Below are 22549 nucleotides of genomic sequence, written 5' to 3' on the forward strand. Positions count from 1 at the left end.
TGCCGCCTGCTGGTACCGAGCCCCGACGGCGCCGGTGCTGCACCCAGCCGCTGCCCCGGGACGAGCCCCCCCGCCCGGGATGGGCGGCTCGGCCCGGGAGCACCGGGCCAGGCCCTGGGCAGAGACGGACGCCCGGTGCCGGCCCGGGCCGGGTGGCACCGGAGCGCGGACGGACGCGTGTCCCCGGGCACCGAGGGGGTGACCGGGCCCGGGACACCCCCCCCTCCCGGTCCCACCGGGGCTGGGGGCAGCTCCGGCCGCCCCGCCGGCGCCCTGCCTGTCCCGCTGCCCGGTCCCCGGTTGCAGCGTCCCGGGGCCGGCGGGGGCGGGGCCCGGGGGGGGCGGGGCCCGGGGGGAGCCCGGGGGCCGGGCGGGGCGGTCCCGTCCCGGTGCCGCCGCCGCCGCCAGCCCGGCCATGCCGCCCCCCGCCGCGCTGCTGCTGCTGGCGCTGCTGCTGCCGCCGCCGCCGCCCGCCCGCGCCACCGAGAGCGAAACCGAAAGCGGCTCCCGGGGGCTGCGGCTGGAGACGCTCGTGAGCCCCGGGGGGAACCGGGGGGGAGCGGGGCACCCCCGGCGGCCCCCTTGGGCGGGGGGCTGAGACCCGGGGGGGGTGGCGGCACGGCGGGGACGGGGGCACCGGCGAGATGCTGTGGGCCGGGGGGCGCGGGGGGGGGGCACCGGGGAGCCCGGCCGGGGCGGGGGGCGCACGGGGCACCGGGAGGAGCGGGCGGGGGGGGGGGGCACCGGGAGGAGCGGGCTGCGGGGGGGGGGGGCACCGGGAGGAGCGGGCTGCGGGGGGGGGAGAACGGGGCAGCGGGAGGCCGGGGGGCCCGGGGGGGTCCGGCCCACGGAGCGCTCGGGGCAGCCGCGGGGTGCGCGGACCCCGAGGCGGGGGGTCCCGTCCCGGTGCCCCGTGACCCCCCCGTTGCAGGTGGCCCCCCCCGAGGGCTGCACGGAGCTGTCGGCGCCGGGGGACACGGTGCACATCCACTACACGGTGCGGGGCGGGCGGCGGGAGGAACACGTCAGCACTGCGCTCCGCCGGGCGGGGCGGCGGGGGCGGCTCCGGCCCCGGCACCGGGCCCGGGGCGGCTCCGGGGCGGGCTTGGGGGTGGTACCGGGGTGGGCTTGGGGGTGGCACTGAGGTTGTACTGGGGTGGGCATGGGGGTGGCACCGGGGTGGCACCGGAGTGGGCTTGGGGGTGGCACCGGCGTGGTACCGGGGTGGGCACGGGGATGGCACTGGGGTGGGCATGGGGGTGGCACTGGGACGGCACTGGGGTGGGCTTGGGGGCGGCACCGGGGTGGGCTTGGGGGTGGTACCGGGGTGGGCTTGGGGTGGCACTGGGACGGCACTGGGGTGGGCAGCAGGGCGGCTGCAGGGCAGCACTGGGGTGGGCTTGGGGGTGGCACCAGGGCGGCACTGGGACAGGCAGGGACTGGCATGGGGGCAGCACTGGGACTGGCATAGGGGTGGTACTGGGACTGGCATGGGGGCAGCCCCGGTGTGGGCATGGGTTGGCACTGGGACCAGCACAAGGATTGTCCCGGGCTGGCCCTGGGAGCGGGGTGGGGATGTCCCCAGGGCGGCACTGGGGGTGGCACTGGGCCTGGCACTGGGATCAGTACAGGGGTGGTCCTGGGGGGGCACTGGGACCAGCGGTGGGACAACGCTGGGACCCACCCGGGCTCGGCCCCGGGGCAGAGCCACCTCCGCGTCCCCAGGGGTGACCGTGCCCGTGCCCCGCAGGGCAGCCTGGAAGATGGCCGGATCATCGACACCTCGCTGAGCCGGGACCCGCTCCAGGTGGAGCTGGGCAAGCGCCAAGTCATCCCCGGTGAGCCGGGGGCCGGGGGGGTTTAACCGGGGCCCGGCCGAGGCGAGCGGGCTGCGGGACGCCCCCGGCCGGCCCCGCTCACCCCCTGCCCCCTCTCCTTGCAGGCCTGGAGCAGAGTCTGCTGGACATGTGTGTGGGGTAAGGCGGGCGGCGGGGCGAGGGCGCGGGCAGCCTCCCCGCCGCGGTTTGGCGCGGGTCCGGCCCCCGCGGGGCACCGGCGCTGACGGCCTCTTGCCGCGGCAGGGAGAAGCGGAGAGCCATCATCCCCCCTCACCTGGCCTACGGCAAGCGGGGCTCCCCTCCCACCATCCCAGGTGAGCGCAGGCCTCGGGGTCCCCGTGGGGTCCCCGGCAGCCCCCGGCGGCCCCCGCTCAGGCTCTGTGTCCCCCTCCCAGGCGACGCGGTGCTGCGGTTCGAGGTGGAGCTGGTCGGTTTGTCCCGGGCCAGTTACTGGCAGAAGGTGGTGAACGAGGTGCTGCCGCTGCTCTGCCTGGGGCTGGTGCCGGCGCTGCTGGGGCTCATCGGGTACCACCTCTACCGCAAGGCCAGCAGCCCCAAGCTCTCCAAGAAGAAGCTGAAGGAGGAGAAGAGGAACAAAGCCAAAAAGAAATAAAGCTTTTCCCTCGGCATCCGCGGCTGCTCCATCCGACTGCGGGGGCAGCGGGGGGGACAGGGCTGCGGGAAGGGGCTCTGCACCCCCCCGAGCTCCCTGCCCACTCCGGCAGCGGGGATTTGGTGCAGCCGATGCATCAGACGTGAGCGGCAGGCGACAGACCCCCACCCGCCCTGACGAAGCTCAGTCTGACCAGAAATAAGACCCTGGAGCCCTTTTTTTGGGCACAGTTTAGCTCTTTTATGGCCCCTCCGGGCAGTCGCGGTCTCTGCGGTGTCCCCGAGAGCCAGGCTGGGTGCCTCGATCCGCAGGGTGAGCGATACTCAGCCGGTGCCGGCAGCACTGGGGATGGGATCCGGGTGGGCGTCCCCTCCCGAGAGGCTGTCGGGGTGTGCGGCGCCCCGATGACCTTGTGCATGGCCGCCCCCAGCGTGGGGCAAGTCCTTGGGGACGCAGCTCTTGCGCTCGACGGCGAGGAGCGGGTTGGGTTCGCCGAGCACCTCCTGGCCGACAGAGATCCCCGCCAGGTACTGCCGGAGCAGCTCCCGCAGGCGCCGGTTCCTCTGGCTCAGGGCCGCCCGCTCCTGCTCCAGCGCCTGCTCCTCCAGCTTCGCCTTGTTGAACCGCTGCCAGAAGCGCTCCAGCCCCGCGTAGTCCCGCGCGGCCTGGGCGAGAGGCGGGGAGGAGGGCGGGGGTCCCCAACCTGCCCGCGCGCCAGCCGGGCCGTCCCCGAAGCCGGATCCCGGCCCTCGCTCCCCCGCGGCAGCGTCCGGGACCCCGGCGCTGCCTCCTCACCCAGGCCAGGGGCTCCGCGGGCGTCTCCTCGAGGACTCGCCGGGCGTCTCGCTGCTCCCCCTCCGCCAGCGAGGAAGGGTAGAAGGGCAGCACCTTCTCCTCCTCCGTCTCCAGCCTGCGGCACATCTCGGCCAGCCGCAGGACGCGCTGGGCCTGGGGAGGGGTGCGAGTGAGGGCAGGGCGGCAGGGGATGGCGGCGGCACCCCCCGGTGCTCCCCCTGCCCGCCGGCTGCCGGCCTCACCTTCTCCACCACCCGCGCCAGCGCCTTCAGGGCAGCGCCGCTCTGCGCGGTGAGCCTGGCCAGGCTGCCGTGGGCCTTAGCCCTGGCCTGGTTCATCTCGCTCTTGAGCTCCTGGAGCTGCCTGAGGACCTTTTCTTTCTCCTCCCGCGCGCGCCGGTTCTGCTCCTCGCTCTCCCGGAGGTGAGCCGCGATCCGGCCCTTGGTGGCTGTGACTGAGTCCTGGGGACAGGCGAAACGTGAGCAGCGGGACGGGGACGTCTCGGCTCCCACGGCCGCCCCTGCGCCCTGCCGCAACCTGGAGCTTCTGCAGCTTTTTCGCCTGCGTCTCTATCTCCCTGGAGCTCTTCTCGTCCTTCTGCTTCAGCGCCTCAAAAGCGATCTTCTGGTGCTCGGTGGCCTCCGTGTAGCTCTGCATGGCCCGCTGGAACTGCTCCCAGAGCACCTCCGCCTTCCCGCCCAGCTGCATGCGGCTGTACTGCTTCTCCTGCAGGCTCTGGGGACAGACGCGGGCATGGGTGACCCAGCGCCTCTCAAACCTCGCCGTGTGCTCTGCTCGCAAGCCGTAAAAGGCTCCTCGCCGATTCCTCCCCCTGCCCGTGCCTTGTTTTTGATGTCATCCCGGGCGCTCTGGAAATTCAGCGTGGCCTCGTGGTCATTCTTGGCGTAATTCTGCTCCATGGCCAGCGCCACGTCCCGCAGGTAGCAGCTTTCCCGCTCGTGCTGCTCGAGGATGGTTCTCCTGGGGAAAACACGGGGCAGCTGCTGACAGAGGGAAGCCACGGCGGTCCCGACCAGGCCGTGAGAGGGCTCAGCACCAGGACAGGACACCCAGCGGGTGCCACTGCCATCCCCTCTCCCCCTCCGTACCTCTCAGCCTCAAACTCCGTCTGCAGGGCCTCCAGCTGGGCGCCGTACCCCTCCTCCAGGCAGGCCAGGCGGCAGCGCTGGAGCTGCAGCAGGCGGTCGACGTTGTGCAGGTGGCTGCGCAGGGCCTGGGCGTGCTGCTCCTCCGCCTCCTCCAGGTCTGCGGCCAGGGACTGCGGAGGTTTTGGGGGGGGGGGGGTCACGGGTGGGCCCCGGCGTCGCAGCCGCCCCGCCAGCCCCGCGCTCACCTCGATGACGCTGTCCTTGCAGTCCATCACCCGCGCGAAGGTCTGGCTGAGGATCTCGACGTCCCGGCGCAGCTCCTTGTTCTTGGTCTCCCGCAGCACCGCCCGCCACTGCGCGCTGAGCTTGTGGAGGTTCAGGGCGCTGCTGCGCTCCTCCTTGGCCAGCTTCTCCTGCGTGGGGGCCACGAGCGGCGGGGAGGGGGGTCAGGGGCTGGGCGGCATGTGGGAAAACGCTGCCAACGCCCCCGGCCGCCCACGCACCTTCAGGAACCGGGTGAGCATCTCCCCCTTCGTCTTGGCCGCCTCCTCCTGGGCCAGCGCTTGGCTCTGCAGCAGCAGGAGCCCGTCCTCCGCCGCCATGGGGGCTGCCGTCTGCGGGCCACGCTTGTCCGGCATGGCGGCTGGGCCGGGGCAGACGGCGTGAGAGGTGGCGGGGATGCCTGGGGTCCTGGCTGCGCCCCCCCCAGGCCCCGCTCCCCCTGCCCACCCCCATCTCCTCCCCCTGTCGCCCCCCCAGGCCCCGTTCCCCCTCCCCACCTCCATCTCCTCCCCCTGTGGCCCCCCCAGACCCCATTCCCCCCTGCCCGCCCCCACCCCCTCCCCCTGGGGTCCCCCCAGGCCCCGCTCCTCCCTGCCCGCCCCCATCTCCTCTTCTTGGGGCCCCCCCAGGCCCCCCCCACTTTGGGGCACCCCCAGGTCCCGTCGCCCCCGCACCCCTCCGGTCCCCCCCCGCACCACGGGGGTCCCGTCCCCCCCCATCCCGGTACCGGTCGCGTCCCCCCCAAACGCCCCCGGCCCAGCGACCGGCGTCTCACCGGTCTCCTATAGCAACAACCACTTCCGGTTTGGGGCGGGAGCAGAGCCCCACTTCCGTCCGCAGCCAGACAGGCGCCCCCTGGCCTGGAGGAGCGGCCTCGCACCCGAGGGGGCGGGCCCCGGTTGTCCCCCGCCTCTTCGCCATTGGCCGGAGTGCCGGGAGCAGCCGCGATGATTGGCGGGCGGGCGCCGCCGTGGGCGGGGCTCGGCGGCGGCCGGGTATATAAGGGCGCTGCGGCGGCGGGGCGCAGGGCCGGCGGGCGGGCGGCGGGAGCGGCCGCGCTCTGCGCCGCCGCCATGCGGGAGCGGAGGCCGGTACCGGCAGCCCCGGCCCGCTGCAAGCTGGTGCTGGTGGGCGACGTGCAGTGCGGCAAGACGGCCATGCTGCAGGTGCTGGCCAAGGACTGCTACCCTGAGGTGAGCCGTTGAACCGGGACCGAGCACCGGGGGACCGGTAACGGGACCGGGCGCTGACGCTCTCGGTGCCGTTGCAGACGTACGTGCCCACCGTGTTTGAGAACTACACGGCGTGTCTGGCCAGCGAGGAGCAGCGGGTGGAGCTGAGCCTCTGGGACACCTCCGGTACCGGGGGGGGGAAGGTGCATGCACGGGGGGGCCCTCCGGTACCGGGGGCTGCAGCGGGGCGGGGGGTGGTGGGGGCATTTGCTGGGGGAAGGGGGGTTGGGGTTTGGGGCGGCTGCAGTAGCGGGAGCCCCGCAGTGGGGGGGGGGGGGGGTCGGTGGCCGCAGTGGGGACATCGGGGGGGGCCCGGCTGCCGGGGAGTCCCTGGGGGGGGGGACACGACGACACAGGGCTGGGCCCCTTCCTGGAGGGGTCCCCTGCAGGGGGGGGCCCCCCCGGGTGGGGGCACGGGGTGCGGGGGGGTCCCTGCGCCCTCCCCACGGGGCTGCCTGTGAACGGGGGGGTAACGGGGCCCCGGGTGCTCCCCCTCCCCGGGCACCCCCGGGGGGCTGGGGGCGCCGGGGCAGCCCTGTCCGGTGCTGCAGTGTCCCCCCCGTCGGAGGGGGGGGGTCCCCGCCACCCGCGGTCCCCGCGTTGCTATGGCGATGCGCTGGCGCAGCCTCTTTGCTATTCCACGCACGGAGCGTCTGGGCTGCAAACCCCCCGCCGAGGCCTTTCGGGGTCGGGGGCGGCGATGGGGGGGCCACCCCGGCCACCCCCACACCTGCAGGGGTGCCCCGAGGCCCCTGCGTCCCCAGGCGCCGTCGCCCGCCGCAGTCCCCGGTGCGGTGACGGTGGCCCCGGTTCCCCGGGGACCCCCTGGGGGTGGCAGCCCCCACCCCGGCTGCCCCCCGACACCCCGGCCCGCTGGCGGGGCTCCCCAACATGGCGGGGGGCCGTGTTATATAAACACGGCGGGATCCATTTCCCGCTGCCTCCTGAGGGGCGATGGCGATGTTCGCGGGGAGCAGAGGTGGCATTTTGGGGGGCTCCCGAGCTGCGTGCCCCCCCGCCCTAGGCCGGAGGGGGGCCGTGTCCCTTGGCAAGCACCTCCTGCCCGGGGGCCTGCGTCCCTCGGGGGGGGCCGTGCCATGACACCCCCTTTTCTCCCAGGCTCTCCCTACTACGACAACGTGCGGCCCCTCTGCTACAGCGACTCGGACGCCGTCCTGCTCTGCTTCGACATCAGCCGCCCCGAGACCCTCGACAGCGCCTCCAAGAAGGTGAGAGGCAGCGGGGGAGCCCCTCGGGGTGGGGGGGAAGCATTTTGGGGTCCCCTCACACTGACGGCGGCTCTGTGCCCTCCCCTCCCCCCCTGCAGTGGAAGACTGAGATCCTGGACTATTGCCCCAACACGCGGGTGCTGCTCATCGGCTGTAAGACGGACCTACGGACGGACCTGAGCACCCTGATGGAGCTCTCCCACCAGAAGCAGGCACCCATCTCCTACGAGCAGGTTGGGGAGGGGGGGGCGGCAGCGAGGTCCCATGGGGGAGGTTTCGGGGTGCCGCGCCGGCCTCACGCGGGGTTGGGTTGCAGGGCTGCGCGGCGGCCAGGCAGCTGGGAGCCGAGGGCTACCTGGAGTGCTCGGCCTTCACCTCGGAGAAGAGCGTCCACAGCATCTTCCGGACCGTGTCCGGCATCTGCCTCAGCAAAGCCCCCCCGCAGCCCCCCAAGAGCCCCCCCCGCAGCCTCTCCAAGAGACTCCTGCACCTGCCCAGCCGCTCCGAGCTCATCTCCTCCGCCTTCAAGAAGGAAAAAGCAAAAAGCTGCTCCGTCATGTGAAGGGGGGGATGTGAATGCTGCCCCCCCCCTTCCTCAAAGCCCCCGGGCCCCCCCGAGTCCCCAGGATGGGGTGGGTGGTGGACAGGGCTGCAGAACCACCCCCCCCACCCACCCCCCAAGGAAGATGGGGTGCTTGCCGCCCTCCCATCGCACTGCTTCCCCACCAGCCCCCCTCCTGGGGGGCAGCCCCCGTGGAGCTGCCATGGGTGGGGGGGTGGGGCGGCCCAGGGGGTGCTCGGCAGCAGCTTTCCACCCTGGGGGGGGGGGGGGCTCATCCATGGACTCATCCTGTTCCCCCTGCGCTGCCCCATCCCTCATCCGCTGCTTGGCCCCGGGGACCCCCGGCGGGGAGGGGGGGCGCCGGGGGGGGGGCTGTTTTATGGACTGTCTGGGGGGGAGGGGTGTCTCTGTTCCATGGTCAATGTTATTAAAAAGCTTATTTATTATCGGAAATATAACACCCACCCATGTGCAGCGGGCGCCTGGTCCTGTCTTTGGGGGGGAGCCTTGTGTTTTTGGGGGGGGGTCACCCTGGGGTAGGGTCCCTCCTGTGCCGGTGGGGCAGGGTGACGGCGCTGTTGACGTCTGCCTGTGCTGTCACCCATGGGTGGCGATGCGGGGGGCGAAGTCCCTGGGGTGGGGGGTGGGGGGTCCTGCTGCTGTTGGGTGACCCCCCCCCCCCCCCAGCACCCCATAGGGCCCCCCCCGCCTCTGCCTGGACCCCCCAACTTGGGCATGGGGGGTGTTAATGGGGCTGGGGGGGTGCGCAGGGACGTGGGGGGGCCATGGCGGGGGTTTGGGGGTGCAGGGGGTCAGGGGCGCTGCGCGGCGGAGGGATCCGCGGGGCGCGGCGGTGCTGCGGTTGGCGCGGGGGTTGCTGGGAGTTGTAGTCCCGGCGCGGGGGCGGCCTCGCCTTCCCGGCGTGCCCCGCGGCGCCCGGCGGACATGGCGGCGGCGGCGGCGGGGCGGCGCTGAGGCCTGGGCCTGCGGGCGGCGGCGGTGAGCGGGGGTCGGGGGGCACCGGGCGCTCTGCGGCCGCTGGGCTCTCCCGCAGGAAGTCCCCGAGGGACTGGAGGACCCCGCTACCGCCTCACCGGGCTGCACCCCGGCACCGGGCACCCGGGGCAGGGCCTGGATCCCCGGTCCCCCAGCCCTCCCCGCTCCCTCCCGGGGTCCCCCAGTCTCCCCCGGGTCCGCCTAGTGCCATCCTCCCCGGGTCCCCCAGTTCTCCCTGCTCCCTCCCAGGTCCTCCTGCACCCCCCCGGGTCCCTCAGCCCTCCCCGCTCCCTCCCGGGGTCCCCCTGTGCCCCCACCGGGTTTCCCAGGCCCCCCCCGGGTCCCCCAGCCCTCCCCGCTCCCAGCCGGGGTCCTTCTGCCCCCCCTCCCGGGTCCCCTTGTGCCCTCCCCGGGTCCCCCAGCCCTTCTCGCTCCTCCCCGGGTCCCCCTGGGTCCCCCAGCCCTCCCCGCTCCTTCCCGGGGTCCTTCTGCCCCCCTCCCGGGTCCCCCAGCCCTCCCTGCCCCCTCCCGGGGTCCCCTTGTGTCCCCTCCCGGGGTCCCTCTGCGCTCCCCCAGCTCCCCAGCCCTCCCTGCTCCATCCCGGGCTCCCCCTGCCCCAGTCCCCCGCTCCGTCTGACCCTCTCCCCCACAGATGGCCGGAGAACTGACGGACAAGAAGGACCGGGACGCATCCCCCATCAAGGAGGAGAGGAAGCGCTCCCGCTCCCCGGATAGGGACCGGGAGCGCGACCGGGAGCGCGACCGGGACCGCAAGGGTTCCCCCTCCAAGGACAGGAAGCGGCACCGCTCCCGGGACAGGAGACGGGGCAGCCGGTCGCGGTCCCGCTCCCGGTCCAAGTCGCCTGAGAGGTGAGGGGTGTTAGAGGGGGCTCCCCGGCTTTTTGGGGAAGAGCTCTCCCGCTCTCACCTGTCCGTAACGGCCCCACGAAGGTGTGGGGGCGGGTGGTTGGGCTGGGACCACGCCGTGACTGCCCTGCTCTGCAGGGATCGCCGGCACAAAGAGCGCGACCGAGACCGGAGCAAGAAGGACCGGGACCGGGAGAAGGATGGGCACCGGCGGGATAAGGACAGGAAGCGGTCGAGGTGAGGCTCCTCTCTTTTCGGGGTGTCCCTGGTCTCCCATGAGCGCCCCGGTGCTGTTTCCCGTAGGAAGCCTTGTCCTGGGTGAGAGCGGGATTCCCGCGTCGGCGGGGACAGGGTGACCCTGGGGCTGCGTTCGGTGCCTGATTCCTCTTTGTTTTGCTGGGAAGCTTGTCCCCGAGCAGGGGCAAGGACTCAAAGTCCCGGAAGGAGCGGGACTCGCGGAAAGCGGAGGAGGAGGAGGAGAACGCTCTGAAGAAGGAGAAGGTGAGGAGGGGGCGGAGGGGGCTTGGCTGCGAACGGCTCCCGGGGGGGAATCGCTCTGGCGAGGCAAAGGGTCCCCGTTGGGGGCTGCTAACGGCCTGGCCCCGCGTTCGCAGGCCCAGCCCCTGTCCCTGGAGGAGCTGCTGGCCAAGAAGAAGGCTGAAGAGGAGGCGGAAGCCAAGGTAGGAGCAGAAACCCTCTCCCCGCATCGGGGCTCTCCCGTACCATGCCTGCAGTAGGGGATGGATGTCTGGGAGGGGGTCCTGTCCTGGGACAGCCCCGGCAGCGAGGGGTCGCTGCCGGGCCCCGTGTGAGCTGTCTTCTCTCCTGCCCCAGCCCAAGTTCCTGTCCAAGGCGGAGCGGGAGGCCGAGGCCTTGCGGCGGCGGCAGCAGGAGGTGGAGGAGCGGCAGCGGCTGCTGGAGGAGGAGAGGAAGAAGAGGAAGCAGTTCCAGGAGATGGGGAGGAAGATGCTGGGTAAGGTGTCGTCCCCACCGCGGTCTGCCTGGCTGCGAGGGGCTGAGGCAGGACCCCCTGAAGCCCCCCGGCCCTGGGGGGGGCTGCTTGGCTCTGAGACCCTCCCCCTGCTCCCCAGAAGACCCCCAGGAGCGTGAGCGCAGGGAGCGCCGCGAGCGCATGGAGCGGGAGACCAACGGCACGGAGGACGAGGAGGGCAGGCAGAAGATCCGGGAGGAGAAAGACAAGAGCAAAGAGCTCCACGCCATCAAGGTAGCGCTGGGGGCCGGGCTGGGGCGCCAATGGGGGCCGGGGGCGCCGGGTTCCCTCCCCGCTGATCTCCCGCCCGCAGGAGCGTTACTTGGGGGGAGTGAAGAAGCGGAGACGCACGCGGCACCTGAACGACCGCAAGTTTGTCTTCGAGTGGGATGCATCGGAAGACACGTCCATTGATTACAACCCCCTGTGAGTGATGGGGTGCCCCTGGGGGTGGGGGTGCCCCTGGGGGTGCTCCTGGGGGTGCGGGGCAGCCCCAGCCCTGCCCCTGACGCCCCCGCCCCGCTCTAGGTACAAGGAGCGGCACCAAGTGCAGCTGCTGGGCCGGGGCTTTATCGCGGGAATCGACCTGAAGCAGCAGAAACGGGAACAGTCGCGCTTCTACGGAGACCTGATGGAGAAGAGGCGGACGCTGGAGGAGAAGGAGCAGGAAGAGTGAGCGCACCTGGGGGGAGCTGGCGGGGTCCCGAGGGGCGTCTGGGGCGCTGCCTGCCTCTGCGCGGCCGGGGTGCGGAGCTGGGGGGTGGCTCTGGGCTGCAGGACGTCCTCCGGGTGGGTGGCAGCTCGATTCCAGCCTCCCCAAAGCCGCGGGGTGAGCCCTGTCCCCTTCCTCGTCCCCCATCCAGGGCCCGGCTGCGGAAGCTGCGGAAGAAGGAGGCCAAGCAGCGCTGGGACGACCGGCACTGGTCCCAGAAGAAGCTGGATGAGATGACAGACAGGGACTGGCGTATTTTCCGCGAGGACTACAGCATCACCACCAAGGGGGGCAAGATCCCCAACCCCATCCGCTCCTGGAAGGACTCCTCCCTGCCCCCCCACATCCTGGAGGTCATCGACAAGTGCGGCTACAAGGTGGGCACGGGGAGGGGGGGCTGCTGCCAGCAGACCCCGGTGGCCCGCGGGGGAGCTGGGTGGAGGGGAAAGGGGGGTCTTCGGGGGGGCGAGGAGGGGAAGTTCTGCTCCCAAACCTGCCGCTCCCCTCGCCAGGAGCCCACCCCCATCCAGCGCCAGGCGATCCCCATTGGCCTGCAGAACCGCGACATCATCGGCGTGGCCGAAACCGGCAGCGGCAAAACCGCGGCTTTCCTCATCCCGCTGCTGGTGTGGATCACCACCCTGCCCAAGATCGATCGGTAGGGGGGCCGGGGCGGGGCGGCAGGGTGACGCCGCGGAGGGGGGGATGTGTGGCACCGTGGGTGACGCGGCCGTGCCTGGCCACGCTACAGGATTGAAGAGTCGGACCAGGGTCCCTATGCCATCATCCTGGCCCCCACCCGAGAGCTGGCCCAGCAGATCGAGGAGGAAACCATCAAGTTTGGGAAGCCGCTGGGCATCCGCACGGTGGCCGTGATCGGAGGCATCTCCCGCGAGGACCAAGGCTTCCGCCTCCGCATGGGCTGCGAGGTGAGCGTCAGCGCCGGGGAGGGTGGCGGGGGGACCTGGGAGGCGCCGTTCAGCCCCAGGCTGCGGACCCCAACCCTCCTGGTCCCCCAGATCGTCATCGCCACGCCGGGACGTCTCATCGACGTGCTGGAGAACCGGTACCTGGTGCTGAGCCGCTGCACCTACGTGGTGCTGGACGAGGCGGATCGGATGATCGACATGGGCTTCGAGCCCGACGTACAGAAGATCCTGGAGCACATGCCCGTCACCAACCAAAAACCCGACACCGACGAGGCCGAGGACCCCGAGAAGATGTTGGCCAACTTCGAGTCGGGGAAACACAAGTACAGACAGGTGGGTGCAGGCGGGAGAGCCGGGGCGGCGGCGTGGGTGCTCCCGCGGGGCTGAGCGCGCTCCGCGGGGTGGAGAGGGGACAACCTGGGGCTTTGGGGAACGGGCCAAGGAGCGCAGCCGCGTTCCTGCCCCGCAGGGGCCGTTGCTCACTGCCCCCTTCCCTCACAGACCGTCATGTTCACGGCCACCATGCCGCCAGCGGTGGAGCGCCTGGCCCGCAGCTACCTCCGTCGTCCGGCCGTGGTCTACATCGGCTCCGCCGGCAAACCCCACGAGCGGGTGGAGCAGAAGGTCTTCCTCATGTCGGAGTCGGAGAAGAGGTGCAGAGGGGGCCGCCGGGGCGGGGAGGAGGGGCCTTGGGGGTGGTCTGGGGCGTTTGAGGGTGAGGGAGCCCTGGGAGGGGGACCCTGGAGAGCGGAGGGGCTCCGGCGGGGCACCTCAGCCTCTCCTTGCCCAACTGTCCTCCTCCCCAACAGGAAGAAGCTGTTAGCCATCCTGGAGCAGGGCTTCGACCCGCCCATCATCATCTTCGTCAACCAGAAGAAGGGCTGCGACGTGCTGGCCAAGTCCCTGGAGAAGATGGGGGTGAGTCCGGGCTGAGCCCGAGCCCCTCGGCGTGGGCTGCGGCGGGTGGGGGGTGTCCTGAGCCCCCTGCACCCCGGTCCCCGCGCGGGGACGCCGCGACGCGGCTCCGGGCACCGCCGGCCGCCCGCTAACCCCCGCCTCGTCCCGCAGTACAACGCCTGCACCCTGCACGGCGGCAAAGGCCAGGAGCAGCGGGAGTTTGCCCTCTCCAACCTGAAGGCCGGGGCCAAGGACATCCTGGTGGCCACCGACGTGGCCGGACGCGGTATCGACATCCACGACGTCTCCATGGTGGTCAACTATGACATGGCCAAGAACATAGAGGGTGAGTCGGGGCCGGCGCGGGGGGCTGCGGGGTGCGGCAGGGGCTGCCTGCACTCAGGCGCTGCCCGCACCGAGGCCCTGCCTGACCCCCTCGCCTCCCTGCAGATTACATCCACCGCATCGGGCGGACGGGCCGAGCGGGGAAGAGCGGCGTAGCCATCACCTTCCTCACCAAGGAGGACTCCACCGTCTTCTACGACCTGAAGCAGGCCATCCTGGAGAGCCCGGTGTCCTCCTGCCCGCCCGAGCTGGCCAACCACCCTGACGCCCAGCACAAGCCCGGCACCATCCTCACCAAGAAGCGGCGGGAGGAAACCATCTTCGCCTGAGTCCCCGGGGCCGCCCTCCCCCTCTCGCTCCCTCCTTCGGGGACGACGGGACCAGCGGGGCCGGGGGCTGCCAGGACTTTTCTGGCCGCTCTTTTTGCAGACCCCGAGACCCCTGTGCAGCCGGGACTGCCGCTAGCAGAGACTGGGGCTGGGATTGTCCCAAAATGTCCCCCCTTTTCTCCCCGTCCCCTTCCCCGCGGACCGGCGGAGCTGCCGGAGGCTGTCTGGGGGCAGGTTCCTCCCTGCCCGCCTGCTGCCGGGGCCGGCGCAGGGCTGGTTTTTAGGCAGGGCTGTCGCGGGAGCTGGGTGCATTTCATCCCTTTTTTAGCTGAAACTCCAGGCTGCCGGAATAAACCCGCAGCTGCGTTGCCCGCCGTCGCCTCCTCGTGTTCTCCCTTCCTGCGTCCCTGGGTGCCATCTCCCCCGCGCCCTCCGGTGCTCGCAGAGGTGCTGGGAGCCAGCAGTGCCCTAACGGGACGGCCTTTGGGTGCTCAGTACCCACCAGCATTGGGCCCTTCCCCCCCCCCCAAGCCCAACGTCCCCGTGCCGGGGCGTCCCCTGTCCCCCCACAGACACAGACACCGGCGCCTCCGAGCACTCTTGTGTTTCTGAAACCGGTTACAGGGAAATCAGTGCTTTCTACAAAAGAAATTATAACAAATCTGTGGCCCCCAGCCGTCTCCCCCCCGCCGGCTCGGGCCGGCTCCCTGCCCAGGGCCCCGGGGGTGCTCGGCCCAGCGCCGGGACCCTCCGCCGAGGGCAGCGGGTGCCGTATTTACAGGACTGTGCGGTGATGGCTACGTGGGGAGGGGGCAGCGGGGACGGGGCAGCGAGTGCAGGCGTGGCGCGGCCCCCCCACCCCGCGCAGGCTCCGGCCGCCCCCCTCCGGCCCCGGGGCGGGGGTTTGGCTGCGGCGACCGGGGTGGGGAGAAATGGGTGCAGAGCAAAGCGACTGGTGTGGCCCCCTCCTCCCGGGGGTCCCATGCAGGGGCAGGGGAGGGGGCAGGCCGTGCCCGGGGGGGGGAGCGGGTACCTTCCCCTTCTTCCTCGGGTCTGTGCGGGATGGGAGACGCTGCTAAAGCTGCCCCCCCCCCCCCCCATTACCTGGTCTTTTGGGGGGAGGCGCCCCCTGTTTATGGGAATGAGCCTTCGATGCAGGGGCCAGGCGGGGAAACTGAGGCAGGGAGAAGGCATGTGGCTGCACCCAGGTCCCCAGGAGCTGGGGGGGGGTCCTGGGGCATCCTGGCCGCCGGCCCCCCGCCCTGTGCTTATGGCTGAAGACGTGCCCGGGGGGCCGGGCGCGAGGAAGCTGCCGGTGCGGAGGAGTTCCCCGAGAGAGGGAGATTGTCTGAGCACCCCCAGCGCGGGGCTGGGGCGAGGTGGGGAGCGCCCGGGGTGGGGAGGGGGCCGGTGCCCAGCCGTGCCCCCCCCTCCCCGCCCCTAATAGCTGTCCTTGGCCCAGGGCCGGCTGCGCTGCCAGTTCCTGTCGTGGTTGCGCTCGGTTTGGCGCTCCGGCGCGCCGGGGCCCTGCAGCCCGCTGTTGTGGTGCCGGTGGGGCTGGTAGAGGTCGGGGTAGGGGTCCGCGTACTCCTCTTCCTCCAGGTGCCGGGAGCTGCGCTGGGACGCGGCCCCCCAGGGCTGGGGCGAGGTCTCCCCCGCCTCGTCCGACGGCATCAGGCTGTCGTGCTCCAGCGGCGAGTGCTCCCCCCGCTCCCCCAGCAGCTGCTGGCTCTGCGGGCAGGGACGGGGCTGCGGGGACGGCGCGGGGGGCTGCGTCCCCCCCCCCCCGGTCCGTGCACCCCTGCACCGGCCGCGAGCAGGGAGGGGGGCTGCGGGGGTACCTGCAGGCCCGGGAGGCCGGTGGGCGAGGGCACGGCGTGGGGGGCGTGCGGCGGGTGGTGCGTGGCACGCCAGTACACCTCCAGGTACTCGGCCAGGTGCTCGCAGGCGTCCTCCAGCTGGTTCTCATCCAGGATCACGTCGAAGAGCTCCTGGGGGGTGGACGAGAGGGGTCAGGGGTGGCTCGGGGACCCCCCTGGGCATCCCCGGGGTGGGGGGGACCCCCCGGGGCGGGGGGAGCTGGGGGCTCACCGGGGGACACTGCACCAGCTTGTCGGCCGCCATCATCTGCACGTTGAGGTGCTTCACCTGGGACTTGCCGCGGGACTTGATGAGCCGCTGCAGGACCTGGGGAGGGGAGAGGAGGGTGACGGCACGGCGGGGGGCTGCCGGGACCCCCCCAGAACCGCAGTCACCCCCCACCTTGGGCGAGGACACCTTGACGTAGACGATGATGGGCGCCAGCGAGGTCTTGGCCAGCTGGGCCGGGTGGTTGATGGTGTCGGCGTCCAGCACCACCAGCTGCAGGGACTTGGCCAGCTCGAAGATGCGCTCGATCTCGCTCTGCACCTCGGCTGGGGTGGGGGCAGAAAGGGGGGGGGGTGTCGGGCTGGGCTGGCCCCTGGGGGGGTCCCCGCACCCCGGGGCGAGCCTGGCCCCTCACCGATGCTGGAGCGGGTGGTGGAGCGCTCCAGGATGGCCTGCTTGCCCAGGTTGTTGAGGATGGAGCGCTTGGCCAGGGAGAGGTCAGCCGTGATGTGGGTGATGGAGATCCTGGGGGGCAGAGGGGCGGCGGTGGGGACCTGGGTGCCCCCCGGGCCGTGGGGGGGGCCTGGGGGGGGGGGCTCACCTGCCATCGAATCTGTGCTTGAGGAAGTCGAAGAGGGCTTTCTGCATCATGTCGGTGACCTGCCGGCAGGGCCGCCAGCGCGGTGAGCCCGCGGTGAGCCGGCGGCAGATGGCACCGGCAGGGAGGTGGCAGCCGCCCGGCGCCCTGCCAGCAGCCCTCGGCCCCGCCATCTGCCCGCCGCCGGCACGGGACGGGCAGGGAGGGGACAAGGGGCGCAGGCCACCACCGCGGGGGCCCAGCGGGGCCCCCCGCCCCCCGGTCCCCCCGTACCTCGTATCCTTTCAGCGAGGGCCCCACCAGCACCACGGGCCGCATGGAGGGGACCACGTCGTAGGGCGGGATGTGCTGTGTCTGCAGGGGGGACACGGGGACACCTCAGCGCCCTGCGCTCCCACCCCCGGGGAGAAAGGGGTCAACGAGCCTATTCCAGTGAACCCCGCCACCCTGGAGCCCCCCAGCCCCATAACCGGGGGCAGAGACCCTGCCTGCAGCCCCCTCCCCATCTCCCCCTGCCCGGGGCACGGCCCTGCCCCGGGGACTCACCTGCTTCTGCTTCTGCTTGGCTTGGGGAGAGGAGAGAAGAGACAGAGGTTGGTGAGAGCAAAGGGGGACCCCCTGGGACCCCCCCGGGACCCCCGGACCGGGACCTGCCCTTACCTAAGGAGGGGGGAGGCGATCGCCGGTTCCCGCTGTCGCCGAGGCCTGAGGCGTTGCCAGCTCTCCTGGGGGAGGAGGGGGGTGAGCGAGCGTTTGGGGGTCCGGGCGTTCGGGGGGCTCCGCTCCTTACCTGGCTTTCTGCTCCTGCTTGAGCCTCATGGCTTCCAGGCGCTGGGGGCTGGGGATGAAGGCGATGTCCCCCCCCTCCTTCACTAGGCGCCCGATCCACCAGTCATTGCTGTATTTCTGGGCGAGCGCAGGGCAGGGGTGAGGCCGGGGAGGGGGTCCCTGGCCCCGCTCCCCCCCCAGCACCCCAACTCACCTCCTTGATGTGCAGGAAATCTTTGGCTTCGAAGTTGATGGCGGCTCCCTGCACCGGGCACTCCTCATCCAGCGCCCCGCAGTAGCTGACATTGGTGCGGACGGCAAAGGCGACCGGCTTGTGCTGGGGATGGCGGGGGGGGGTCAGCACCCCCGGGCCCCGCCAGCGCCCCCGGGGCCGTGCCCTGGGTGTCCCCCCCCCCGCTACCTTGGCCCTCTCGAGCTGCTGCTGGGCCTGGCTCTCCACCTCGCGCCGGGCGCCCTCGCGGTCCTCGTCCAGGGACACGTCGGAGTCCAGGGACGGGCGGCTGGTGTAGGAGTCTGCCGAGCCCTGGGGGGACGGGGCTGAGTGCCGGGGGGCTGCGGGGACCCCCGCAAAGGGGGACCTCGCCCTGGGGCGCTGCCGGCCCGGGGAGGGGACCCCGCTGACCCCCAGCCCCTTCTGGCCTTGGGGCGTCCACGGTGGCATCGAACCGAGCAAACACGGGTGGCATCGCCCGGCACGGCTGCCCTGGGGTGCAGCCCCCCGCGCCCTGGGGGGAGCCGTGGGGGGAGACCCCCGCGGCGCCGGGGAGGGCCGGGCTGGGGCCAGGGGTCCCCGTCCCCCCGGCGATGTGGGCCTGCCGCGGCCGCCCCCACCCTGGGGTGCCCGGCGGGTGCTCGGCGCAGCCCCCCCGGCTCCCCCCCGGTAATTACCCGTCGCCTGCTGCGCCCGGAACAGGCGCAGAAGCTGCGGTGAAATATTTATAGGTCCCTGGATGTGGCTGAGCCCCCCCGGCCCCCCCGAGGCCCCCGGGCCCCGCCGGGCTGCGCTCAGCGCCGCTGCCCAGCACCGGCCCCCCCGCACACGGGGCCCCCCCACCTCGCCCACAGCGGGGGGGGGGGTCCTGGGCCCCCCCACCCCAGGGCAGGCAATATGGTTCCCCAGCATGGCCCCCCCAACATGGCCTCCCCGGCACGGCCCCCAGCATCGTCACCGCCCCCCACCGAGCATCTTCCCCCCCCAGCATCCCCAGCCCGGCCCCCCAGTACCGCGTCCCCAGCGCCCCCCCCCCCCAGCACGACCCCCCCATGCACCCCCCGGGGGCCCCCCCCCCCGCCCGGTCCCGGTGGCATCTGCCCGGGGTGGGGGGGGGGCGAGACCGGCGGCGGGGAACAAAGGGCCGGGGGGCGGCAGAGCCCCCCCGCAGCGGGCACGACCCCCCGCACCGGGCACGGCCAACCCCCCCCCCCGGGCGCAGCCCCCACCCCCGGGCACGGCCCCCCCGGTACCGGGGCCGGTACCTCGTTGAGCAGGAAGGTAGCGCTGGAGTCAGAAAACGACATAGACGGGGCGAGCCGAGCCGAGCCGCCCGCGCCCCCCCCGCCCGCCCACGGCCCCGGTACCGGCTCCGGTTCCGGCTGCGGCTCGGGCTCCGGCTGGCCCTGCCCGCTCCGCCGCGCCGCCGCCGCCCCTCCCCGCCCCTCCCCGCCCCCGCCTCCCGCCGCTCCCCCGGGGCGCACGGAGCCGCCCCCGCCGGCTCAGCCCGGGGGGGGGGGGGGGGTTGGGGGTCCCGCTTCCCCCTCCCCGGGGCTGGCGGGGGGCCCCGGTCCCCCTCCGGTGGGACCCCCGGGGGGGGCTGCGCTGGCAGCCGGGGGGCCCGAGCGGCGCCGGTGCGGTGCACCGGGACGGGGCCCCGGGGCAGCTCCCGGGGGAGGCGGGGGGGAGTTTGCGAAAAGAAGGGGGAGGGGGGGTCCCGGGGCGGCGGCGGAGGGGCCGTGCCGCCCCCCGGAGCCCGCGGCCGGGGGTCCCGGGGCGGCGGCGGGGGGGTCCCCGTGGGTACCTCCATGCTCCGGTGCGGCGGCCCCCGTCCTGCCCCGAGCCGGTAGCAGCCCCGTCTGCAGGGCGAGCCCTGCGGCGGGGCCGGAGCCGCTCCCGCCCCCCCGCCGCGCCCCCCCCGCCCCCGAGGAGGGGGGCAGCGGCGGGCCCCGGGGGACCGGCCCGGCCCGCCCCGTTACCGCGCAGCGGGACGGGCACCGGAGGGACCGGCCCGGGACGGCTCGGGGCCTGACCAGGGGCCGCGGGGCAGCGCTCGGCGGGGCGGGGGCTCCGGGCAGCGGCGGGACCGGCCGCGGGTACCGGCACCGGGCACCGAGCACCGGGCACCGGGCACCGGCCCCGGTACCGGGCAGCGCGGCGGGGCCGGGCCGGGCCCTCTCCGAGGTGCTGAAGGGGCCGCGCCGGGAGCGGGGCCGGGGCGGGGGGTCCCCGGGGGTGCCGGGGGGTACCGGGGGGTACCGGGGGTGCCGGTGCCACCCCGGGAGGGAAACGGGATGCTCGGGCCGCTCTGCGCCCCCCAGGGCCGCCCCTACCGCCCCCCCCCCCGCCCTCCCCGGGGCCGCCCCGGTGCTCGCTCCCCCGCCACGGGCCGGGCCGGGGTAAACCGGAGCGGGCGGGCGGGGGGCGGCGCGGGGGGGTCCATGCCCCCCCCCCCCGTCCCGGGGCAGCGCGGGGGGGCGGCCCGGTGCCGGCCGATGGAGCGGGCGGGGCGGCACAGCGGCCCCCCGCCCGCCCCGTTCCCCCTCCGGTGCCTCAGTTTCCCCGGGGCCGCCCCCCCGCGCCGCAGTGCCGGTGCCCGGCGGCCGGCCCGGCCCTGACGCAGCACTCGCTATTTTTAGCCGCGGGGAGCGGCTGTTGCGATGCTACCGGCGCCCGGTGCCGGCGCCCAACCCCGGTCCCGGGGGAGCGGCGGGGCGGGGGCGGCCGCCCGGATCCCCCCGGTGCTGGGGATGGGGCGGGGGAGCTCGGCCGCTCCCCCCCGCCCCGGTCGGTGCCTTAATGCGGAGCCGCAGCGCCGCTGCCCCCGGGAGCGAACGGCGGCGGGGGGGCCGGGGCCGGCGGGGCTGCCCCGCCCCGGGGCCGGGGCCGGGGCCGGGGCCGGGGCCGGGGCCGGGGCCGGGGCCGGGGCCGGCCCGCTCACCTGCCTGCGGAGGATGCTGGAGGTGGTGTCGGACGAGGTGCTGCCGTCCGAGCGCTTGAAGCGGCTCTTGCGCTTCGGGAGCCTCCGGGGGCTCTGCGGGGGGAGCGGCGGGGGCGGCCGGTCAGCACCGGGCGGCCCCGGGCGGCGCGGCCCCGCCGCTGCGGGTAGGAACGAACCGACCCGGGCCGCACCGGGCCCGCGGCGGCCGGGAGGGCTCCGGCCCGCTCACCTGGAAGGAGCCGGGAGCGGCGGGCTGCGCCGGGGCGGACATTCCCGGCGGCACCCACCGGAGCCCCCGGGATCCCGGCGGGGCCGCCCCGCACCGGACCGCGGCGCTCCGCCGGGAAGGGCCGCGCCGCCGCCGCCGCCACTGCCGCGCTCCGCATCACACGGGGCCGCCGGGGCGTCCCGGCCGTCCCCGCCCCCGCCTGCCCGCCCCCGCGCCCATCCCCGTGGCGTCCGGCCCGCGCCCCCGCAGCCGGGCGGCCACCGGGGGGCACCGGGGGAGATCCCCCCCCGCAACCCGCCGTGCTGCACCGGGAAAGAGGAGCCCCGGGGCCGCCGCCGTGCCCACGCGTGTTCGGGGACGCGGGAGCCCCGCCGCCCGCATCCCACCGGGACGGGGCCAGCGGCCGCCGTGCCCCCCCGCCCGGGGGTATCTGCCCCCCCCGGGGGTAACGGCCCCCCCCCCGGGTAACGGCCCCCATATGCCCCGCGTGGGGCAGGCGGGGCCGTGACGGGTCGCAGCCCCCCCGCGCACTCGCCCCACGCCCCGTGGCCCCGCCGTGCCCGCGGGGGCGGCCGGATCCGGCCCAGCGCCGTGGTGCTGCGGCATCGCCTCACCGGCCGGGGCGACGGGCGGGGGCTGCGGCGGCCCCGGGGAGCGGGGCGGCGGGATCGGGCCCGGGGAGCCCCGGCAGGGCCAGGATCCGTCCCAGGGCTCCCCAGCATGGCCAGGACCTGGCCCAGGGCTCCCCGGCAGGGTCAGGATCCACCCCAGGGATCCCCAGGGCTCCCCAGCGGGGCCAGGACCCGTCCCAGGGGTCCCCAGCAGGGCCAGGATCCGTCCAAGGGATCCTCAGCATGGCCAGGACCTGGCCCAGGGCTCCCCAGCAGGGTTAGGATCTGGCCCAGGGATCCCCAGGGATCCCCGGCAGGGCCAGGATCTGGCCCAGGGACCCCCGGCAGGGCCAGGACCCATCCCAGGGATCCCCAGCGGGGCCAGGATCCGGCCCAGGGCAGGGCCGGGATCCACCCCAGGGCTCCCCAGGGCTCCCCAGCGGGGCCAGGACCCGTCCCAGGGGTCCCCAGCGCGGTCAGGATCCACCCCAGGGCTCCCCAGCGGGGCCAGGACCCGTCCCAGGGGTCCCCAGCGCGGTCAGGATCCGGCCCGGGGCAGGGCCAGGCGCAGGCAGAGCCCCAGCGCCCATCCCCGCGCTGTCGGGTGCCGCCGCCCCGCGCTGGGACCCCCCGGTCCCCCCCCGGTCCCCCCCGGTCCCCCGAGCTGCCCCCCCCCTCGGGCTCCGGTGCCCCCCGTGGCGGGACTTCCGCGTGGGGCCGCGGGGACACGGGCCCGCCGCCGGCGGCTGCTAATTAATGATTAATCAGCGCTCCCCGGGGCCCGGCTGCTGCGGGGGGGCCCGGCCCGACCCACGCACACTCGTGGGGGTGCCCTGCGCGCGCCTGGGCACGGGGGCGTGCAAAAGGGGTGTGTGTGTGCAAGGGTATATGCGTGCAAGGGGGGGTGCGTGCAAGGGGGCTGTGTGCAAGGGGGTGCATGCAAGGGGTGTGTGTGCAAGGGGGGTGTGTGCAAGGGGGTGGGTGCAAGGGGGGTGCATGCAAGGGGTGTGTGTGCAAGAGGCGGTGTGTGCAAGGGGGTGGGTGCGTGCAAGGGGGCTGTGTGCAAGGGGTGTGTGTGCAAGAGGGGGTGTGTGCAAGGGGGTGGGTGCGTGCAAGGGGGCTGTGTGCAAGGGTGTGTGTGTGCAAGACGGTGGGTGCATGCAAGGGGGCTGTGTGCAAGGGGTGTGCGTGCAAGACGGGGTGTGTGCAAGGGGTGTGTGTGTGCAAAGGGCTTGCGTGCAAAGGAGTTTGTGCAAGGGGTGTGCATGTGCAAGGGGGTGTGGGCAAGGGGGTACGTGTGTGCAGGGGGGGGTGCGAGGGAGGGATGTGTGTGCAAGGGGGGTGTGTGTGCGAGGC

General features: G+C 74.0%; 4 protein-coding genes across 14 annotated transcripts; 2 read left to right on the forward strand and 2 right to left on the reverse strand.

Annotated features, from left to right (window-relative positions):
• The first annotated feature begins 378 nt into the window (after positions 1-378).
• FKBP11 (FKBP prolyl isomerase 11) lies at positions 379-2467 on the forward strand. 2 transcript variants are annotated; one of them, XM_087771431.1, is made up of 6 exons: positions 379-532; positions 932-997; positions 1751-1838; positions 1943-1976; positions 2082-2152; positions 2234-2467. In XM_087771431.1, exons 1-6 carry the CDS (start codon positions 416-418, stop codon positions 2449-2451), a joined length of 594 nt encoding a protein of 197 aa, XP_087627557.1. In that variant the 5' UTR covers positions 379-415; the 3' UTR covers positions 2452-2467. The 2 variants fall into 2 exon arrangements, with proteins under 2 accessions (XP_087627557.1, XP_087627558.1); XM_087771432.1 differs by lacking the exon at positions 932-997.
• Positions 2468-2557: 90 nt separating this feature from the next.
• On the reverse strand, positions 2558-5470 carry DRC2 (dynein regulatory complex subunit 2). 3 transcript variants are annotated; one of them, XM_087771396.1, is made up of 9 exons: positions 5413-5470; positions 4859-4998; positions 4601-4768; positions 4356-4525; positions 4089-4227; positions 3784-3981; positions 3489-3707; positions 3247-3399; positions 2607-3116 (listed from the first exon to the last, which is right to left on the reverse strand). In XM_087771396.1, the coding sequence occupies exons 2-9, from the start codon at positions 4991-4993 to the stop codon at positions 2775-2777; spliced, it is 1524 nt and encodes a 507-aa protein (XP_087627522.1). In that variant the 5' UTR covers positions 4994-4998; positions 5413-5470; the 3' UTR covers positions 2607-2774. The 3 variants fall into 3 exon arrangements, with proteins under 3 accessions (XP_087627521.1, XP_087627520.1, XP_087627522.1); XM_087771395.1 differs by lacking the exon at positions 5413-5470 and adding an exon at positions 5365-5399 and having other exon boundaries at positions 2558-3399; XM_087771394.1 differs by having other exon boundaries at positions 2559-3399.
• A 187-nt stretch (positions 5471-5657) lies between these two features.
• On the forward strand, positions 5658-14100 carry LOC104019885 (rho-related GTP-binding protein Rho6). Of its 4 annotated transcripts, none has more exons than XM_087771387.1 (20): positions 5658-5830; positions 5908-5995; positions 6989-7098; positions 7197-7331; positions 9309-9526; positions 9662-9760; positions 9928-10024; positions 10138-10203; positions 10358-10496; positions 10615-10748; positions 10828-10940; positions 11043-11186; positions 11378-11603; positions 11739-11884; positions 11978-12155; positions 12246-12488; positions 12657-12808; positions 12965-13073; positions 13224-13398; positions 13503-14100. In XM_087771387.1, the coding sequence occupies exons 1-20, from the start codon at positions 5711-5713 to the stop codon at positions 13724-13726; spliced, it is 2916 nt and encodes a 971-aa protein (XP_087627513.1). In that variant the 5' UTR covers positions 5658-5710; the 3' UTR covers positions 13727-14100. The 4 variants fall into 4 exon arrangements, with proteins under 4 accessions (XP_087627513.1, XP_087627514.1, XP_087627516.1 ...); XM_087771388.1 differs by having other exon boundaries at positions 10618-10748; XM_087771389.1 differs by lacking the exons at positions 5658-5830; positions 5908-5995; positions 6989-7098; positions 7197-7331 and adding an exon at positions 8562-8659.
• A 215-nt stretch (positions 14101-14315) lies between these two features.
• On the reverse strand, positions 14316-20721 carry CACNB3 (calcium voltage-gated channel auxiliary subunit beta 3). Of its 5 annotated transcripts, XM_087771399.1 has the most exons (14): positions 20583-20721; positions 20354-20446; positions 17602-17724; positions 17395-17517; positions 17203-17318; positions 17073-17137; positions 16959-16978; positions 16686-16766; positions 16416-16474; positions 16230-16339; positions 15989-16140; positions 15818-15913; positions 15568-15717; positions 14316-15457 (listed from the first exon to the last, which is right to left on the reverse strand). In XM_087771399.1, the coding sequence occupies exons 1-14, from the start codon at positions 20622-20624 to the stop codon at positions 15167-15169; spliced, it is 1521 nt and encodes a 506-aa protein (XP_087627525.1). In that variant the 5' UTR covers positions 20625-20721; the 3' UTR covers positions 14316-15166. The 5 variants fall into 5 exon arrangements, with proteins under 5 accessions (XP_087627525.1, XP_087627524.1, XP_087627528.1 ...); XM_087771398.1 differs by having other exon boundaries at positions 15818-16140; XM_087771402.1 differs by lacking the exons at positions 20354-20446; positions 20583-20721 and adding an exon at positions 18678-18822.
• Positions 20722-22549: the final 1828 nt, after the last annotated feature.

The sequence above is a fragment of the Nipponia nippon genome, unplaced genomic scaffold (genome assembly GCF_047370975.1).
Source record: "Nipponia nippon isolate SJK-2023a ecotype South Korea unplaced genomic scaffold, ASM4737097v1 scaffold_35, whole genome shotgun sequence".
In the NCBI taxonomy this organism is placed as follows: domain Eukaryota; kingdom Metazoa; phylum Chordata; class Aves; order Pelecaniformes; family Threskiornithidae; genus Nipponia; species Nipponia nippon.

Excerpts from the sequence above, each read along its gene's own strand:
- FKBP11 (XM_087771431.1), top strand. The coding sequence starts at position 416 with ATGCCGCCCCCCGCCGCGCTGCTGCTGCTGGCGCTGCTGCTGCCGCCG. Across the intron at positions 1,839-1,942 it reads CAAGCGCCAAGTCATCCCCG|GCCTGGAGCAGAGTCTGCTG; the intron begins GTGAGCCGGGGG and ends CTCTCCTTGCAG. Across the intron at positions 1,977-2,081 it reads CTGCTGGACATGTGTGTGGG|GGAGAAGCGGAGAGCCATCA; the intron begins GTAAGGCGGGCG and ends TTGCCGCGGCAG.
- CACNB3 (XM_087771398.1), bottom strand. The coding sequence starts at position 20,624 with ATGTCCGCCCCGGCGCAGCCCGCCGCTCCCGGCTCCTTCCAG. Across the intron at positions 17,725-20,353 it reads CCAGCATCCTCCGCAGGCAG|GGCTCGGCAGACTCCTACAC; the intron begins GTGAGCGGGCCG and ends CCGTCCCCCCAG. Across the intron at positions 16,475-16,685 it reads CCTCGCTGAAAGGATACGAG|GTCACCGACATGATGCAGAA; the intron begins GTACGGGGGGAC and ends CCCTGCCGGCAG.
- LOC104019885 (XM_087771387.1), top strand. The coding sequence starts at position 5,711 with ATGCGGGAGCGGAGGCCGGTACCGGCAGCCCCGGCCCGCTGCAAGCTG. Across the intron at positions 7,099-7,196 it reads TCGACAGCGCCTCCAAGAAG|TGGAAGACTGAGATCCTGGA; the intron begins GTGAGAGGCAGC and ends CCCCCCCTGCAG. Across the intron at positions 7,332-9,308 it reads CACCCATCTCCTACGAGCAG|ATGGCCGGAGAACTGACGGA; the intron begins GTTGGGGAGGGG and ends TCTCCCCCACAG.
- DRC2 (XM_087771395.1), bottom strand. The coding sequence starts at position 4,993 with ATGCCGGACAAGCGTGGCCCGCAGACGGCAGCCCCCATGGCGGCGGAG. Across the intron at positions 4,526-4,600 it reads GCAAGGACAGCGTCATCGAG|TCCCTGGCCGCAGACCTGGA; the intron begins GTGAGCGCGGGG and ends AAACCTCCGCAG. Across the intron at positions 4,228-4,355 it reads ACGGAGTTTGAGGCTGAGAG|GAGAACCATCCTCGAGCAGC; the intron begins GTACGGAGGGGG and ends TGTTTTCCCCAG.